General features: G+C 33.2%; 1 protein-coding gene across 2 annotated transcripts; it reads right to left on the reverse strand.

Annotated features, from left to right (window-relative positions):
* Positions 1-1,384: 1,384 nt before the first annotated feature.
* LOC130827258 (phototropin-1) lies at positions 1,385-15,355 on the reverse strand. 2 transcript variants are annotated; one of them, XM_057692925.1, is made up of 24 exons: positions 15,167-15,355; positions 12,990-15,036; positions 11,223-11,905; positions 10,945-11,127; positions 10,298-10,389; positions 8,464-8,716; positions 7,768-8,005; positions 7,600-7,670; positions 6,858-6,964; positions 6,142-6,191; positions 5,897-6,001; positions 5,672-5,731; positions 5,495-5,584; positions 5,199-5,275; positions 5,031-5,115; positions 4,691-4,771; positions 4,481-4,584; positions 3,623-3,672; positions 3,299-3,405; positions 3,064-3,186; positions 2,560-2,611; positions 2,358-2,470; positions 2,092-2,232; positions 1,385-1,803 (listed from the first exon to the last, which is right to left on the reverse strand). In XM_057692925.1, exons 3-24 carry the CDS (start codon positions 11,900-11,902, stop codon positions 1,705-1,707), a joined length of 2,961 nt encoding a protein of 986 aa, XP_057548908.1. In that variant the 5' UTR covers positions 11,903-11,905; positions 12,990-15,036; positions 15,167-15,355; the 3' UTR covers positions 1,385-1,704. The 2 variants fall into 2 exon arrangements, with proteins under 2 accessions (XP_057548908.1, XP_057548909.1); XM_057692926.1 differs by lacking the exons at positions 12,990-15,036; positions 15,167-15,355 and adding an exon at positions 12,037-12,174.
* Between the last annotated feature and the right edge of the window lie 3,200 nt (positions 15,356-18,555).

The following is an 18,555-nucleotide window of genomic DNA, read 5'->3' on the forward strand; positions in this document are numbered from 1 at the left end:
CAGAGTTTAGGTGAGGGGTTTTCTTTTACCTAAAAGATGCGGAATAAAAAGAGATAGGCGCAGTCAACTTGTCCAAAAAATGTGACTACTATTTCGATGGATTGGGATGGTTCTAATGTAAGGCTTTGTCTCAAAGTTAAATTTCAATTCAATAAAATCAATTCAATTTAATTCACTTCAACTTCTATTAAATTTAATTAGTTTAGTTCACCATATTGCCTTTGATCTTAACATTTTTCAAGTTATGTTTATTTGATTTAGTTAAACTTAACTAGACTACATTCAATCTAAATTAATTTAACAACATTTAAATAAGCTTTAGCTCAACACATTTAGAATTAGAATAGTATATTACCAATTACAATTAAGTCATATGCATATACTACTATACAATAGAAACCCCTTTTGTCTTAGGACATATTGTTCATAGAAATCCTAAAGTCATGGCAATGGTGTGCTTACCTGTCACTTTCTAATTTATCCTTTTCATATTTGTGTCACAAATCTACAATAATTTGTTTTCCTATATTTACTATTTGGACCAAGTTTGCAGCGGAAGATGTCGTTTGATATTTTGATTACACGCACAATTGTACGGACAATCAAGAACAGACGTTTTCTTGATTAGATTGTCTGTTTGGGTTTGATTTCTAGTATTCTTGAATGACTACTTATCCTGGAAGAAGACACTGATTCCCCTAAGGAATACAAGGCCTTAATCCTCACAATTCTCTCAATGATCAACGTGATCTTGGAGAAGTATGAATCTCTCACGGATTGAATACACTCAACCTTTGCAAGACAGAAATAACAAAACAGAAACAAAACTTGTTCTTTGAATGCTCAATTAACTTTGATGAAAGTTCATGATTGATTAAAAAACTGAAAACTCTAATTACAAAGTGGAGGAGAGCCTTATTCATAGAATTGGCTTCCATTTCTAATGGCTATACAATCAAGAAAAGGGCGTCTATATTCTAACGGTCATAACAGACGCTTTAAAATAGAACGCGCTAGTTCTTCTGTCAGGATTTGGGAATACCAAGCTGTTCCTTATTACTATGTATGCGTATTTGAGAACACCAAGCTGTTCCTTATTATTTGGGAACACCGAGCTGTTCCTCATTCTTCCTCTTCCAGATATAGAACTAATATAGAACTATGCACGCTGAAGACCTGGTGGCTGTTCCCATAACTGTTCCACTATTTAATACAAATGTTAATACTTTATACAATCTATGTGGCAAATTTTTATTGGCTGTTAAGTTTATGCACCCAACCTATTATATGGATTGTCATTGTTACTTATATAGGTTATCTATTCACAATAATATTACATCCCTTTCACCTTATTCATTTCTGAGATTAGCTAATAGAAGTGCTGTAAGATACAAATAAAAGCATTAGATTAATTGCAAATTTTGAAATACATCAAAACTATTACAAATATATAACATAAATTGAATGAAAATATACAATTATAAAGAACATTTAAAATAGTCACCGACTCAAACATAAACCTGAACATAAATAAATAAACAAATCATACTTTAATTTCTTCCTAAAAGTAACTTATTTAACATAAAGAACATGACTTAAATGAGCATATCTCATCTCAATTTCTCCTTTTTTGATTCCTAAAAGTAAAATATTTAACATAAAGAACATGACTTAAATGAGCTCTTGTGATAAAGCTTCCTTGTCTTAGAAGACATTTGTTTGGAGATCTAGCATTCCAGGGTCAGTAATTTTGGCTTCCTTCTCTGGGTCAGTAGAGAATGGAACTTCAAGCTCAGGAGGATTCTAGAAAATTCCACACAAGATAAAAAGTTATACAACTAATACATGTCACAACAGCAATCTTTGTTGAACATCATGAATCATGAATATCCCAAGACTTTGTAAAACACAAAAGAACTCGATACATCATAAAAAAAAGTTAGATATAGTGAAATCGTGTTAAATAAAAGTGACGTGCTGAACCAAAATGAATTAAAATAATCGATCTGAACTGAACTAAACTGAGCTAATTTATAGTTAGGCATAACAGACCCTTAATGTATGCAGGCTTGTAGAGTTAATAGTAATTACCATGCAGCGAATCAGAGCCCAATTGACTCCACGAAAGAAAGGGTGTCGTTTAATTTCGTTGGCACCTTCATTCGCTCCCAATCTATTCTTCGGGTCTTTCTGTAACAATTGGTACATCAGCTGTTTCGCGTGCAGACTCACCTGAAACAAAATCAGCAATATTAGTCCAAATCTAATTCAATGTAACTCTTCCAAATTCTAATATATGCTATGTTCTGCAGAGTGCAGTGTGTAAAGGTATTTAAGGAAAGAGACACTATGCTTACTTGTTTACTAGATGGAAATTTGAGATTCTTTTGAAGTACATTGGTGAAAGTTCTTTGCCTAGTTTTACCACGAAAAGGCGTATATCCATAGAGCATCTCATACAAGAGAATTCCTGGGGAAAGAGATAAAACACCAAGGGTGTGATTTACACTAAACTGAAACACACAAATCAGAATGCTGACTGATAAAACGGAAATTTACCTAATGCCCACCAATCGACTGCGCTCGTATGGCCAGTCCCACCAATAATTTCCTGCAATCAACCAATTCACGAATAAAAGCTTAGGCACTCTTCACATTGACAAGGTTCAAAAACAATGAAACAGATTACCATTAATAATTTATATGTATTCTTAACATCTAAAAAGTTCGGTTTGATACAGTTCAACTCTAATCGGTTTGAGTTTAGTTCAACACATCGGTTTTAACTGTCACATGTCATCATTCATTCAGTTCAAGTCATCAGTGCGTTTCCATAAAAAGATACGAACACACATACAAATTTTATCTGATCAGAAAAGGATGCAAATCCGAGAGAAGAATTCAATGGCATCTTATGCCTGCTACTTTTTTAATTATGACAAGCTAGTTAGAGTCCACTTAACATTGTTTGAAATTGATGATTCAAGCAGTACAAGCGATAATTTGGTATCAGGAAATGACTTTGAATAAGATAAAATTAAAAAAAAGAGTAAGAACATGTACCGGAGCTATATATTCCTCTGTCCCAACAAAGGAATTTGACGCTCGCATAGGTTCAGCCAAAAATATTGGAGCTTTTTGAGACTTGTGTTGCCTTCTCTTTTCACGGATCTCTGGAACGAGCAGCTATATCCAAATGAATGTATCATCCTCAGTAAGTAAACCAACATATTAAGTAGTAATACAGCAAAAAACTTCATAAAACTTCACATATATACATATTTATGAGGATTTATACCTGAGGCATGCAAGATGTTAGACAAGATAGATCAAAATCTGTCAAAGTGATATGGCCATTGCTCTGAATTAGAATGTTCTCAGGCTTTAAGTCCCGATAGATTATACCTAAAACACAACAGATAAGATCACTATTATTTCTTACCAACCAATCAGTGACAGGATAATCAAAAAACATATAAATGTTCGTTCATAAATGAAAACTTGAAAATTTTAGGATTTTAATGTTATCAATACCACTGCAGCACCATCCGACATCCATAAACAAAAAACTAATGCATAACTAATCAACTATTTTGTCAATCAGAGAGAAACGTAACTCTACCTTGGCAATGAAGGTATTCCAATGCAACGATCACCTCCGCGGCATAAAATCTACAAACGTTGAACATAAAGCTTAGGGGGTGTTTGGCAAATTAGCTTATTGAGCAATTTTAGCTTATTCTGATACAAATCGAGGGTTGGGTGGTCAAACCAGCTAATGCTAGTGTTTGGTGAATTAACTGGTTGAAGCAGCTTATTGATACGAATAAATTGTTTTTAAACAAGCTGCTTATAGCAGTGGGTTCAAAACCAACCGGTCAAACCAGTTAATAAAATCAGCTAGTCAAATCAGCCACTATAATCAACTATCAGCTACCAGCTATCAACCATTTCCAAACACCTTAGTATAAAAATCTGACAAACTAGTGAGAAGCACTGCTGATCATCATTCTCTTTTGATACTACATCAGAGAATAATGAATTCAATAGACCTCTATTACTGTTTTTGGTATCATTGGTCGAAGCTTACACTATTGAAGAACTTATATTTGCCAAGATGAAATCTAGCTGTGCTTTAGTAAAATATTCCATTACCTCAGGTTCCCGCCTAGACTTTCACCTGGACAAGTTTAGTGAGTCGGATGTACAAACTTTATTCTTGTAGCAACAAAGAGGTTGTTTGCGATTAAGAACCAATGTTTTTGTGACAACTGATGGTATAAAGAAACAGAAGTTAAGAGCTGTACAGCCCCTCCATCCTACTATAATTGCAGCAGTTTTTCTCAAAATCTCTAACATTAGAATATTTAGTGTATTAATCTCAATGGGGCAGACAAAGTAAATAGGAAAATAGAGGATTTCTAAGATATTAGTTACTGTCCACCATAAAAATACAGAAGAAAGATCACTAGAAAATTACCTTGCCGCGTCTTCTTTCAAGACCTTAGTTGGTTGTCCATCCAAAAGTAGAAATAGCTCCCCACCAGGGCAGTAGTCAGTTATCAGACAAATATGAGTGGGTGTCTGAAAAAACCAACAAATATTAATGCCAAAAAGATCATTGGTTGATCATATATGTACCAAGTATAGGATTTTTGGAGCAATGTTGTGAAATCTTGCTTTGTCCGACCTGAAATGAAGCATATAATGCAGGGAGAAAAGGATGATCCAACATATCCAGAATTTCTCTTTCTGCACAAGCTCTATGGACCTACAATGAGTTTTCCAAATAAAATGGGTCAGGTTGAAGAATCCAACCACCTGGTTCTAATTCAGAATGCCAGGTTCCTTAAAGCGTCAGGGACAATAGCTGGCTTGGGAAAGTTCTTAAAGTAACATAATAAGCATCGTAAAAATAAGTACTGATCTATGACTGATATGATATGCAAATGAAAAAAGTAAGATTTAAGGTTTTTCATGTTTATCAGATGTCAATGGCTAATGGATACAGAAAAAAGTTTTTCTAGTACCTTGTTTCGGTTAAGCATAGCATTTTTATCCATTGCCTTCATGGCAAAATTTTCACCAGTTCCGATCAATTCCACCAGATGCACACTGCAATAGTGAACTGTCATGTAGAGCTATAAAGGTGCAAGATTCATAGTTTAAGTGTCAAAACCCAAGAAGCAAAAAGAGACCTTCCAGTGTCACCAGCTCCTAGAGGCCTTACTGGTTTAAAATGTTTAAGCCCTATTTGCTCTCCACTTTCCGTCAACTGCTTGGTGAAAAAATATGAAAATTTGTTTAGATTCGTACAATCAATCAATTTCGGAAACATATTACATATGAAATAAGTGCTCTTCACAAAAGTCCGTGTATACCATACTGCAGGAAGAGACACCCATATAAAAAGAAAAAAGCAAGACACAGAAAACAGATTGTTTTACGACAGACTATAGTTGTGTGTAGAAAGTTAGAAACACTGTCATCCCACCTTTCGAATAGCTTTCCATGTGGCACTGTCTTTCCTGTGGGGCTTTGGTTGTACAATTTTTGAATGATTAGCCCACAAGTCCTCGGGTTTCTGCAGATGCCATAGAAAACACCAACATGATATAGTCAAATTTACAGAGGTAGATGATCTATCTGATCATACACTATTTTCACTCACCTTGTTGGCATCTGGGAGTTCTCTAACTGCGACATCAACGTTTTGTGCAGTTTCTTTCACCTGATTTGCACAATGAAATGTCAGTCTATGATGATATATGTCAGTCAAAAAGGCACGAGTATGCATACACACACTACTCAAGTGGTAACAAATGGAAAACATTCCGTAAACAAAACTTAAACGAGGGCAAGAACGAAGGCCTTGATTGATTTGGATCAATCTTACCAGTTTCTCACTCTCTTCAACAGCAGCTACTGGAATGCTGTTTTGAAGTGGTTCAACATGTTGACTTCCATCTAACTGTACCCCAATGAAGTACTGAACTTCTCCCTACTCATAGATAAACACAAACATATGAAAGAACAGTCAAGGAGAAACCAAAGAATTATAATATTGGATTAGGTTTTAAAACTTTGTAATCAACAAGAGATGTTCACAAACCAACTCTTGGGTAGTAAACAATGTTATACCTTTTGGTCGCGCATGGGCTGTAGATGGAACACATTCCAGAATTTCTTCCCTGGATTAAAATATCAAAAAATTCTTTACCATAGATATTAAAAGTGAAGCATGTTTCATGGTTGATACATGTCAGATTGTGATCTCAATCCTTCTGAGTGACAGAAAAACAATGGAAGCTTGCATAATGGATTTTAGGCAATGACTTCATTACTATATATCTCCAGTTATCTTTTATAAAAGGAAGTCAGCCTTTTTCTCAAGGTATACTCTCTTTTTCCTCATATATTTCCTATTCATTATAATAAAGCAATCATTAAATAGTAAGGCTTTCACTGAGTAGCAGCATTTACCACAAAGTAATTAGCTATTTGAGGTCAATTTACATAAGATTACTGAATACCGTATCTATTGGAAAAAAACCACATGTATTCCCACATCGAAGAATTAGAGAGGTTGACTAACATATATACTTGATGGGCTACTCTTCCTAATCCCAACTGGTTTTAGGATGGAACCTTATTGGGTTTGTGTGCAGTCAATTCTGCTTTTATGTAGGTTTTGTTGTATACAAGCTCAATAACAAATTTACCAGTATCTTATAGCTTTATTGGAACGGACATGTTTCACTTTCCAGTCATCTGTACGTAGTACCTAGTATACAAGAGATTTATAGAAGGGAAAGACAATTTAAGTAGTCAAAAATGGTTCAGAAAATAGAAGATACCAGTTTTTGTGTAGTTAATTAGCTGAACTGTAACTTCTGTTTCAGTATCTATTGCATTTCTGATTTTACGCACTGTTTCAGGATCTGTTTCAGGCCCTTGCAGAAACCTGTAAAATTTTGCAATTTCAGAAAATCAGTAAGCATCATGTTTTCGAGATTGTGTGATATACCCTAATTGATTAAGTTAGTCAAAGGATAGTTACATTTACAAATATCCTGACCACCGTGCTGTAGTCATTACCTTATAGCAGTACATAGGAATGGTCATGGTCGGGTCTAGGACACAAACCCAGACCCATTAATTTTTGGCGTACCCATACTTGGACCCGGACTCTTTAAAGTCTGAAAATTTTAGACTCGAACTTAGACCCGCCAAGTCTGATGTGTCTAAGATCTCAAATGGGTCTTGATTTTATTATTTACACATAAACTTTTTACATTTTAAAAGTTTCATTAGTACGAAAATGGGTCTTTGAGTTGTATACAAGTCTAAATTGAGTCCTAATAAATGTAAAAATAGATTTAGAACGAACTTAAAATTATTTTGAGTCTTATAATAGGTCGGGACTCAGAACCTAAACCGGACTCAAATCCGCTAGGTCTCAAAAATTTGGACCCAGACCCTAAAAATAGGGGCGGATCCAGTAGGGTCTTGGACCCATGACCATCCCTAGCCAATACATGATAAAAAAAGACTTAATGTAAAAGCACAACATAGATTCTTAAGTAAAGCTTGGATAACCTGCAATTTCTTCCCAAAATCTCTTCACGACTGTACTCTGTCAGCTCTAAGAAGCTGTCAGACGCAAAAATCTGTAACAACCAACATCGTGATAATCAAGAGAGAAAATTTCTAATATTTTCCAAGTTTTTGTAACTGATGGAGGATTTAAGTGTTGTAGGAACTTACAATAGGATTATCAGGAAGCCTTGGATCAGTGATGACAAAATTCTTCTCTATACGCTCCAGTGTAGTTGCAAGGTCAATACCCTTTCTCATTTCCTTTTTCCTTACTTTGTCGTCTACACTATCAGGTCTTGCATCATCATAATCTAAATCAAAATCCTCATCCTCGGAGCTTCCATTATCATCAAAAGTTTCTTCATTGTTAATAAGCTCCTCGTTGGGCTTGCTTTTCTTTAGAATCCTAAAGCACAGTCCCACTAAAGTATAAGTAACAAGCCTTAGAGAATACAGTACAAAAAAATTCTACAATTTCTCTAAGAATATATATGATTAATAAAAGAATAATTTGCAAATTACAGCCTTAAAGTTTAGCACTTTTGCGAATTACAGCCTCAATATTTATTTTTTGTGAATTAAAGACACCTAAGTATCGAAGTTTACAAGTTCAGGCCAAAAACACAAAACTCCGACCACTTAACCTAAAATCCCGATCACCAAAATGGTTGGAATTCTGTGTTTTGGCTTAAACCTGCAAACTTTAATACTTTGGTGGCTATAATTCAAAAAAATAAACATTGAGACTATAATTTGCAAAAGTGCTAAATTTTAAGGCTGTAATTCACAAATTACTCTTAATTAAAATGATCAAGGAATAAAAAGCCAGTTGCAATGACAGTCATGGAATGAAAAGATTTGTACCCCATGAAGGAACGACGTCCAGTTTTTTTATGTTTCTTTTCAGGAATCTCACTGAGACTTTCCAATGATAAACGCCTAGCTGGAGGTACATGTTCTGATTTTCTCCTCATCTGAGACTGTGCTCTGTTCTTTTCATCTGCACCACCTGATTTTCTCCGGAAGGGTCGATTCCCAGATTCACTTAATGCCCTAGGCCTTTGCACTGCCTGTAACAGCTCATTGACTGAACTAGCAGCCATATCTTTCTGACGAGCTGCACATCATAATTTTTTGGAAAGCATCATGTTTTATCCATACTCAAATTTCGTTACATCCGAAAAGTTACCTTTTCAAAATTATAGCCTAGAAATATTATAGGATCAATCCCATTAGCATTAGCATCAGGACAAGATGATACTTAAAAGTTCATGATATGTCTTCAAAATTATTGTTTAGGGTCAGTGATAAGTAACCTCCACTATAGAGGTGTTCAACGGGGAGGGTCGACCCAACGGGTCAAGGATCGGGTCACATTTTAACAGGTCATTAGCGGGTCAGGTCAATAATGGGGTGGGTCAATAATGTGCCTTAGTGTAAAGGGTCGGGCCGGGTCGAGTTGGATAATTATAAAGAATTAATTGCAAAAAAAAATTTATCACCTTTTTTTAAATGATATTATTATATACATAAGTGGGTCGACCCAACGGGCCATAAAATATACTTGAATAACTATTATATGAAATTTTAAAAAACAGGTCAAAGTGGGTTGGATTCAAAAGGGCTTTGACCCGACCTGTTTAACTTCTAAGATGACCCACCCTAACCCGGCCCATTTAAATTTGGAACCGCCCCGCCCACTAGTCAATCTTAATTGAGTTAACAAAAGCATGAGCTCTAAGCCCGTAACCCAAAAAATTACATGTCCATTGATTCTATAGAATCACGTAAAAAAATGATTATTAAGAATCAAATCAACAAAACACTTGTATACCTTCTTATGATTTTCAATATATAGAAATGTATAAGGTCCAGGAAAATTCTAACTACAGAGCAACAATAAGCTTTCTGATCAAAATTCCACCATATTTTGAGAATCTAAATCATTGTGCTTTGATCAATCCACCTTGTGTCAAGTTAACTCTTCAAAGCATAGTTACATGGTACGTGGAACTTAGTCGCGTTCCGCGATCCGGGAACGTCCATCCCTAATCACGCGATATAAATCGCTTAAGGTGACCACCCGGTTAGAAAGTCCTTTTTTAAAAGGTATGTTGATCTTCATTTATAAATTACAGAAAAAAGAAGGTAGAAAAAAAGAGATGGAAAATCTAAAAAATTCCACATGGAAATAATTTCTTAAAGCAAAATTATCATTTTAATTTAATTTTGTTTTCAAATATATATTTTATACATAATGTATCTCGTACCCAATCGTTTCCGTGTCAATCTAGGTTGCATTTTGTGAACCTGTTCCCGTTCCCCGTTCCAAGTCGAATGTCATTTTAGGTAACAATGCTTCAAACCAAACAGAATTGCATGCAATAAATTCCATGACTTAATTAATAAGAAAAAAGAATGAAAAGTCTTATATGCCACTAAGTGACTTCACTCACTTAGCAATTGTGCCCTTTAATTAAGGGACTGGACCCAATTTGATACTATAGGCAAACGGACAAGATCAAACTGCTTAATAATTTTTGGTGGAAGGCATTACCTTTTCAAGGTTGGGCCTTTTAACCTGTTTATAAACTTGTCCATATTACTGAGTTGTATATGGTGTGGTTTTAGATGGTTAAAATAGCAAGAGAAAATTACATAATGATAATTAAGTCTATAAAACAAGGATTAAGCTTACCATCATATCGAATTAATGATTCAGGCAGTCCATTAGGACGAACCATCTTATCTTTGGAGCCTTCTGTGTGCTTGCTCACCTCCACTTGCATCCTGCCAACTCAGCATTTACAATACAATTTTAAGATAAGATCTTATGTACCATCACTTTCCTTCATCTACTAATCAGCTAGCACAGTCAAACTTAAAAGACTAATCAAAATTTTGATAAATCATACATTTGGAAAATTTAGCTTAGGAAAACGATGCCAACTGCCTTAATTAAGACTTAAAGAGTTTTATTGGGGGGTATTTTTTGATTAGTGATATGCTGTGTAATAGCTTAAGACTTAAGAATTAAGAGTTCTAATATCATGGGGAAAAAAGCCTTAAGAATCATTACTTTTTTATTTAAAGCTTTGTTTTTTATATCAACATATTCATAAGAATCATCCTTCATTCACCACATTACATTAAATTACTCCAATACCATTAAGTAGCGCCCACTTTGGCGTAGTTTGTTTAAAATTGGATATTTATATGAATAAGAAGAGCACTTGATTTAATGAGCCATTTTAATGAAGTCTATTGTAATCTTTCAGTCATCACATCGCGATAAAATTACAACTTCAACTCAGAAACACATCGCGATAAAGACATATAACTCACCCTATGTACTTAAGAACTTTTCCCGTTTCATCTTTGATGGGTGCAATTGTTAGAAGGTTCCAGAAAGGTGTGCCATCTTTCTTATAATTCAGTAACCTCCCACAGTAGCTGTTACCCTTCTGCAAAGATTCTCTAATTTTTTCCAACTCTTCTGAGTCTGTTTCTGCTCCCTGTAAAAACCGGCTGGCCCACCCCACGAAGACATTTTTGGATGCCATTATGACGGTTAGAATGGCAGAGAATAATTAAGAAAATAATTAAGTGAATTCTTGACTCACCAGTTTCTGCCAATAACTTCTCTAGAGTTGTATCCAGTCATCTTAAAGAAACCTTCACTTGCATAAAGAATGGGATGATCGGGTTTGGTAGCATCCGACACAACAAATGTTTGCTGAAATGTGGATAAAGCATCCTTCAAATCTTCAGAAACTCTTGGAATGTTCCTTGTGAACCCACCGTCAGACGAATCACCTGAACTCCGGACTGACCCACCCGATTCCCTTCTTGAGCTCTCGGGTTTAGGATTTGGTTCATCCCCACCCGAAGTCCTGACCTTCACACCTTGTGGCTTCCCAGTTTCATCATCAGTTTTAAGCACTAAACCCCACTCAGCTGCTCTCTGCTCAGCTTTAGCAGTACTAGAATCTTTAGACTTTTTTTGATGATCGTCCTCTTTTGAACTTGCTATTTTGTGGATTGCCGGGGTCGGGTCAGGTAGAGCCATCCATGAGGTGATTTCATCGGGTTTGGGCCGACTTGATATGGGTTGGAGTTTCGCATCCTCCTCCTTCACCTGCTCAAGCTTATTACTTTGCCAAGTAGACGAGGATTGGAAAACAGGGATGGTTGGTTTACTGAAAGAGTAAGCAGATGGATTGAATACTTCTAATGAGCCACGAGAGTCTCTTGGAAAGGGTGGAACGAGTGACGACTGCTTGCTCAAACGATCAGACTCCATTACCTGCTCAAGTATCAGAAAATATTACTGTCAACAAGTCATGGTGATTTTTGACATAATTCTTTTGACACCAATTTAAATAGCTTGTCTGCCTAAGTTTTGGGTCAATAGCAAAGAAGGAAAAAGGACTCAGCTGTGCAAGAGGCTCATAATGAAAGAACAAATAGAGTTACTAAAAATAATGCACTCAGAAATTGACAAGAGGGTGGTAGATATAAATCGCAATCCTCGACAAGAGCAGCAGGAGTTATAGTCTGTGGGGCTCCTAACAAAGATCAAATTGGTAAGGATATGGGTGACTTGATATGTACAAGACATTAGTGTACAAGGGGCCAATTAGTGGCCAAAATGTCATTTTATGCAGAGAAAACTTAATGGGGGTGTTTGGCAAATTAGCTTATTGAGTTATTTTAGCCTATTTTGAGGTAAATAGAGGGTTGGGTGGTCAAGTGTTTGGTGAACTAGCTGGTTGAAACAACTTATTAATATGAATAAGCTGTTTTTGAACAAACTGCTCATAGCAGCGGGTACAAAATCAGCTAGTCAAACAGTTCATAAAATCAGTTGGTCAAATCAACTACTATAATCAGCTACCAGCTACCAGCTATTAGCCGTTTGCCAAACACCCTCTATGTCATTTTATGCAGAGAAGTACTCTTAAAATTTGATTAATGTAATCAAGGTCAGATACTCAGATCATCAGTATGAACAGCATTAGCTTATAATAGAGTACATTAATTACACTGGATAAAACATTCAAGTTTAATGGCCAGAAACTGGAAATTTTCTGGGAATGAAAAGTATTTATGCAGATTTAATACATCTACCCCACATCATGGGCAATCCTTTTGCAGCCACTTTCTCAATGTTGGTAAGTGGCCTGGTCAGACAACTTAAATGATGACAAAGACAGACTGTTATATAGAAACTGATCTGGAAAGAAATGAGTACATTAAACTTTATTCCATGAATAACATGATCAACAGTCACATGTTATACAGATTTTGCAATTTGCAAAGAAAGAACATTACTAATCGAAAAAAATTGATAAAAACTTAGAGGGAAGTAAAGAAAGAAGTTGTAGTACCTTCAGACGTAAGACTGTGACTTATGAGAAATACTGCTCAGGTCCCTAACTGTGACTAGGAATGAACATTACTAATCAATATATAGAAGTCAATCAAAAAGAAGAAAAATGATTGCTCCAAACAACGAGGATGGTGCTTCAGTGGATTATCAGAAAAGGAGCATAAAAATGCCACACCACTCCCATGCTTAACAGAGCTAAGCCTCACATGGCACTGCTTTCTAGTTTCTACCCCATGCCCAGAAAATTTAACCAGATAAAATGATGCTTCAATTATGCCCAAGACAGCTAACTCTGGTCTAATTGGTTGTATTACTGTGATACATCAAGAAAAATTAGGAGGGGAGGAATTCACTAGTATAAGGACGGAAAATGGCAACGACAAGAATTGTAGTCTTTTCGAGCACGTTGGATTTCCAGTGTTTTACCTGCAGTTGGGTTGCATCAAAATGGCTCCCATCCTCTTAGCTTAGCTTATTGCTCAACATGACAAGTCAATCATGTTAGATATCGAGTACAAAACAAGACCATGTAGATTCTACACCACATGTAAGCTAGATATTTCTGTTTTTGCTGTGTTATTATTAACAAATGTAGCTTATTTGTGACCAAAATAGAGAGATACAAACACAATAAAAAAGTTACACACCAATTCACAAACAAGAAAAAAAAAACATTTCACTAATCACCTATTATTGATTATATTAATGCAAAAGATTAATGCAAATTAGTGTTTCATTTGTTTAACAAAATAATTAGAATTTATAGATCATAATATAAAACTCCCTGAAAGTCTAAATTCCCATGAGGTGTATGAGTATGTTTATCTATGGTCCTATATTACACAATTCCTCATCCTCAACTAAAATGTAGTTCAATTCCAAGGAAATTAGTATGAAAAATAAATTCTCATGAATTATGAATTCCCACAGGACTTTTATTTCAAAAACAATTCCCCGTATAAGTAACATGACAATAGAGAAAACTTAATCCAAATACTCACTAATAAGACGATAATTACTATTCTTCCATCCCACTAAACTTGCTACAATTACATTTGTTTTTTGATAGCAAGGTAGGCTGACTAAAGGAAATGGGTTGTATGAGAATCAAATTCATAATCTAACTAGAAAAAAACAATGCTTGTTTCAATTGAGACAAAACTCAATCCTCTAATTACAAATTTTGGTTATCCTATTTTTGCAACATTATTATAGTATTATTTATTTATTTATAATCCTTCAATCTCTTAACTCCATACTTATTGTCTGACTAACTAATTGGAGAACTCCCTCTATCATTTAATTTTGCTTTATTTTCTTTTTACCATCCCTTTAACTTTGGTACCCAACTACTTTCAACTGTGTTCTTAGTTCTTACCTTCTTCCATATAATCTTATTGACAAACTCAGCTGTCAATAGCATTTAATCCCATTCTCACATTATAGTACCTCTGTTCCACTATATTTGCTACATTTGACTTTTTTCGCAATCTGATTTATTATTTTGATCATTTATATATTGAACAATACACATCTAAAAATTATAAAAACTTAATATTATGAAAGTATGCGATTAGAATATTCAAATAAGATCAAACTTGACTATATTTTTTCTTACATATTAGGTGATAAATAGTGTCAAAAATTCTTATATAGCGAGTATTTCAGAACGAACGAAAGTATTATAGAGCAATAAAAAATGGGAAAAATTGATAACATAGTAATGGCCAAAAATATCCTTCAGAAAGGGCCCAGACCACATGCAATAAGCCAATAATAAGACAGCCAAATAGGCTTGCTCCAAAAAAATACAAAACCAAGAATGAAAGAAAAATGGCAGTGGATCTTATCTGCATCTCTCTATTGTCCACCGCCTTGTTGTTCCCATCACATAACATCATTGATATTAGCCACTCATCTCCCTTTTTGGATTCTACCTTCCTTCTTCAGTACTAGGCAGTTGGACCTTCTTTTTTGGGCCTCTACCCAAATTGGACCTCTCGATTTGCACATACACTTTGCATTTTGGCCAGTTAAGCTATCACCTGCAAAAATTATCAAATGGGAATATTTTATCAATGGAAAACCTAAATTGAAAGAACTATAAACTGTGATTTATGAGTAATTGATAATAGTATTCAGCGGCAATGAATTTGATGGAAATTTAGGGTTTACTCATCATCTGTTCAAATTTGATCATCCTGTGATTAGAATCTTTGAAGTTAACTAGCAGCTTTCAATTTAATTCAATTCAATTTAATTCCTACCGAGTATTTTTGATTCTGTTGAGAGGACATTATGTGCCCACGTCTATGTAGGTTGAATAGTTTCGGCAATCGGCATTACGACCGGGAAATATCGGCTCTTCCAAACAAAACGTTCAAGAGCATACACTTTTTTTTAAGAGCATGCATAATAATAATAATAATAATAATAATAATAATAACTCCTCTTATATGCAGGGTCGTCTCAAATATTTTAGAGGCTAAGCAGAAAAAAATATAAACCCCTTCAAAACAACTGTGTGCCCCATTAAGTAAATGAATAAAACTAATACTAATTAATAAATTAATAAAATAATTAAAGATTTTTTCACTTATATCCACGTACTTTTAAAAATTTTCAGCTGTACCTAATAAATTTACCAATTCTCAATTGTACTCAATAATTAGTATTAATTTAGCAACAATAACCATTTTTTAATGACAACTTAACAACAGTTAGTTAGATTTATTTAAGGCGTTAGTAATATTTTTTGAATTTTATTTAAAAAAAAAAGGAAAGTAAGGGAAAGCATGCTCTGAACACCATCACTCCTGATCTAATTGATAACATGATATCACAAGAACCTCAACCGAGTCAACTGGGAATTTTACCATAACTATAGTGTTTGATCTTTTTTTGCTACTCTGATCTTTATTTTAGGATATTGCTATGAATTACTCCTTGAACATTTTGTAAATGGTATTTATATGAAATTAATGACAAATCAGATGAATTTTTATACCAATGACTAAACAAAGCTTTTCATTACCAGTAGCATTATAATGTGGATATGGCTTATATCAACTCTTTTTTTTTAGAATTACTCTTTGAACAGTAATCATTTTAGAATTGCTCAGTGAAGAAGAAAATTGAAAATGATGAAGGAAGGTGGAAATGAAGGAAATTTCCCACCAAAATCCAAACATAATTGTTGTTAAGTTGTGGGTAAAAAATGGTTATTGTTGCTAAATTAACACTAATTATTGGGTACAATTAAGAATTGGTAAATTTATTGGATACAGTTGAGAATTTTTAAAAGTACGTGGGTATAAGTAAGAAAAACCCAATAATTAAATTTCATACATATATCAATATGTGTATCGCTTGAAATTTTGATACCCACATTTTCATCAACAAAAGAATCACTAAGATTTTTCATTTTTTTTATTTTGCAATTCTTAAAAGTTTTTCCAAGTGCTTCTATTATTAAATATTAATTAATCACGACACAACGATAAATTTTCAATCAAAAATCAAAGAGGAGCAATACAATTTGATTTGAAGCCAAATACATAAAATTTTTGACAATTGACAATTTAATCTTTCTCCTGAATTAAAATTGAAAACTAGAAAAATTTGTCAATAAAAAATTACTGTTTTTTTTCAATCTAATATTTTAATCTTTTACATTTTAATACAAGTGTGGCATATAGTGTTCATTTCCCTCATCAAAAAAACTGTATTCTTTCCCATCAAAGTTGTCATATGTCAAATTAAAAATTAATGTCTTTCTTATAAGCCCCAAATAATATATTAAAGAATTAATATATACACAAATTCTAATATTAGATGGTTTTACGGTGAGACCATTTTAACTAAATTAGTCCAATATACATTTATTTTTAAAGTAATGATTTTTTATAGTCTTAAAGTTATTTATAACCTTATTTTTAAAGTAATCACAAATCTCATTTGTTTTCCCAAACGATCTCTTTTCATTAGTCTAAAAGAATATATCTATATTCATTACTCATTTCATCCCTCATTAAAATTTCAATTATCAAAACCCACTAATTCCATATTCAAGAAGATTAATCTTTGGTTCTATATATATATATATATATATATATATATATATATATATATATATATATATATATATATATATATATATATATATATATATATATAAAATATATATATATATATTAAGATAGAGATAAGAGAATGAATGAACAATACTTACCTTCACTAGTTCATTTTTATTGACTATTTTATGATTTCTTCATTTCTTTGTAATTTTAGAGATTAGAGATATGAAATGTTAGAGAAGATGAGAAGGTGAATATTCAAGAGTTAAATTATGTATGGGAAAAAAACTTTAACTTTAGTTTGGGAAGTCCAAAAGTTATTTATGGGAATCCAAATTATCTATGGAAATTTATAGGTTATGTTCCTGTATCAGTTTATACGCTTTAATTTTCTCACAGATATCATTAATTACTTTTAATTTCTTAAAAATTGGGCCTCTAAAAAATCGGGTCCCTCAGCTATTGCTCATGGTGCTCCTGATATGGGCCGGTTCTAGGCAGACCTAGTTAAGGTATGTAACCCCATTAAAAAATTTTCAAAAAAGTTGTTAATACGGCTCAAACTCATGACTTTGTGCCAAATGTGAATAATAAATCTCACTTTAATACCACTAAGCTACAATCATTTACATTTAAAAATTTTTAACTAATATTATTTATACTTTGTGAGAGTAATTACAATTAATGGCCATTAAGTAAGACAATTAACGACTATTTATCTTTCTTAATTCTCCTATTTTTCAACTCTGTTTCCTAATTAAGTTTTGTATTGTGAATTTGAGTATGATTTATAATTTTAATTTGCTATAATTTATGTTAATTTCAATTTTATTTGTGTAATTTGTTCATGAATTAGAATTTTAATTTACTTTAAATTAGGATAATATCAATTTTCGTTGCTTTTAATTATGATAATTTTAATTTAGAATTAGAATTTGTATTTGTGTTTTTGTATGATTTCATTGATTGTTATTCAAGAGTAAAATTAAAATCATCAAAAAAAGCTATATTGTTAATTTTTGTAATGAGTTGAGTTTTATCTTCGTTTTATTTTATTTACGTTGTATTTTAAGCTATGCTTTACTTGTTAATGAAAATCAAGACGCTTTTATTAAGCTCGCAACCCCATATTTTAAATTATAGGTCCGCCACTACTTGTATGAAACCGTCTCATTGTAAAACGAGTTTATATAATTTGTAATGGAGATTGAAGATGACCAAAGACAGGGAGTCGATAAAAAAAAAAAAAAAAACATTTAATACAGATTTATTACTTACTAGTGTATACTCTACACTTATTCTCACCATATCCACTTTACTAATTTACATTTTTTACTATTTACTTTTCTTAGTCAAATTATTAAAATTATTTCATTAATTATTCCTACTTAGTGAGACTCAACCACTTTTTTAATGTCTTATTTCGTTAATTATTTATAGTTTCTAATTTTTACTTTGCTATTTTGTTAGTATTTTAAGGTTAGTGCA

Source organism: Amaranthus tricolor, chromosome 11 (assembly GCF_026212465.1).
Source record: "Amaranthus tricolor cultivar Red isolate AtriRed21 chromosome 11, ASM2621246v1, whole genome shotgun sequence".
Classification (NCBI taxonomy): Eukaryota; Viridiplantae; Streptophyta; class Magnoliopsida; order Caryophyllales; family Amaranthaceae; genus Amaranthus; species Amaranthus tricolor.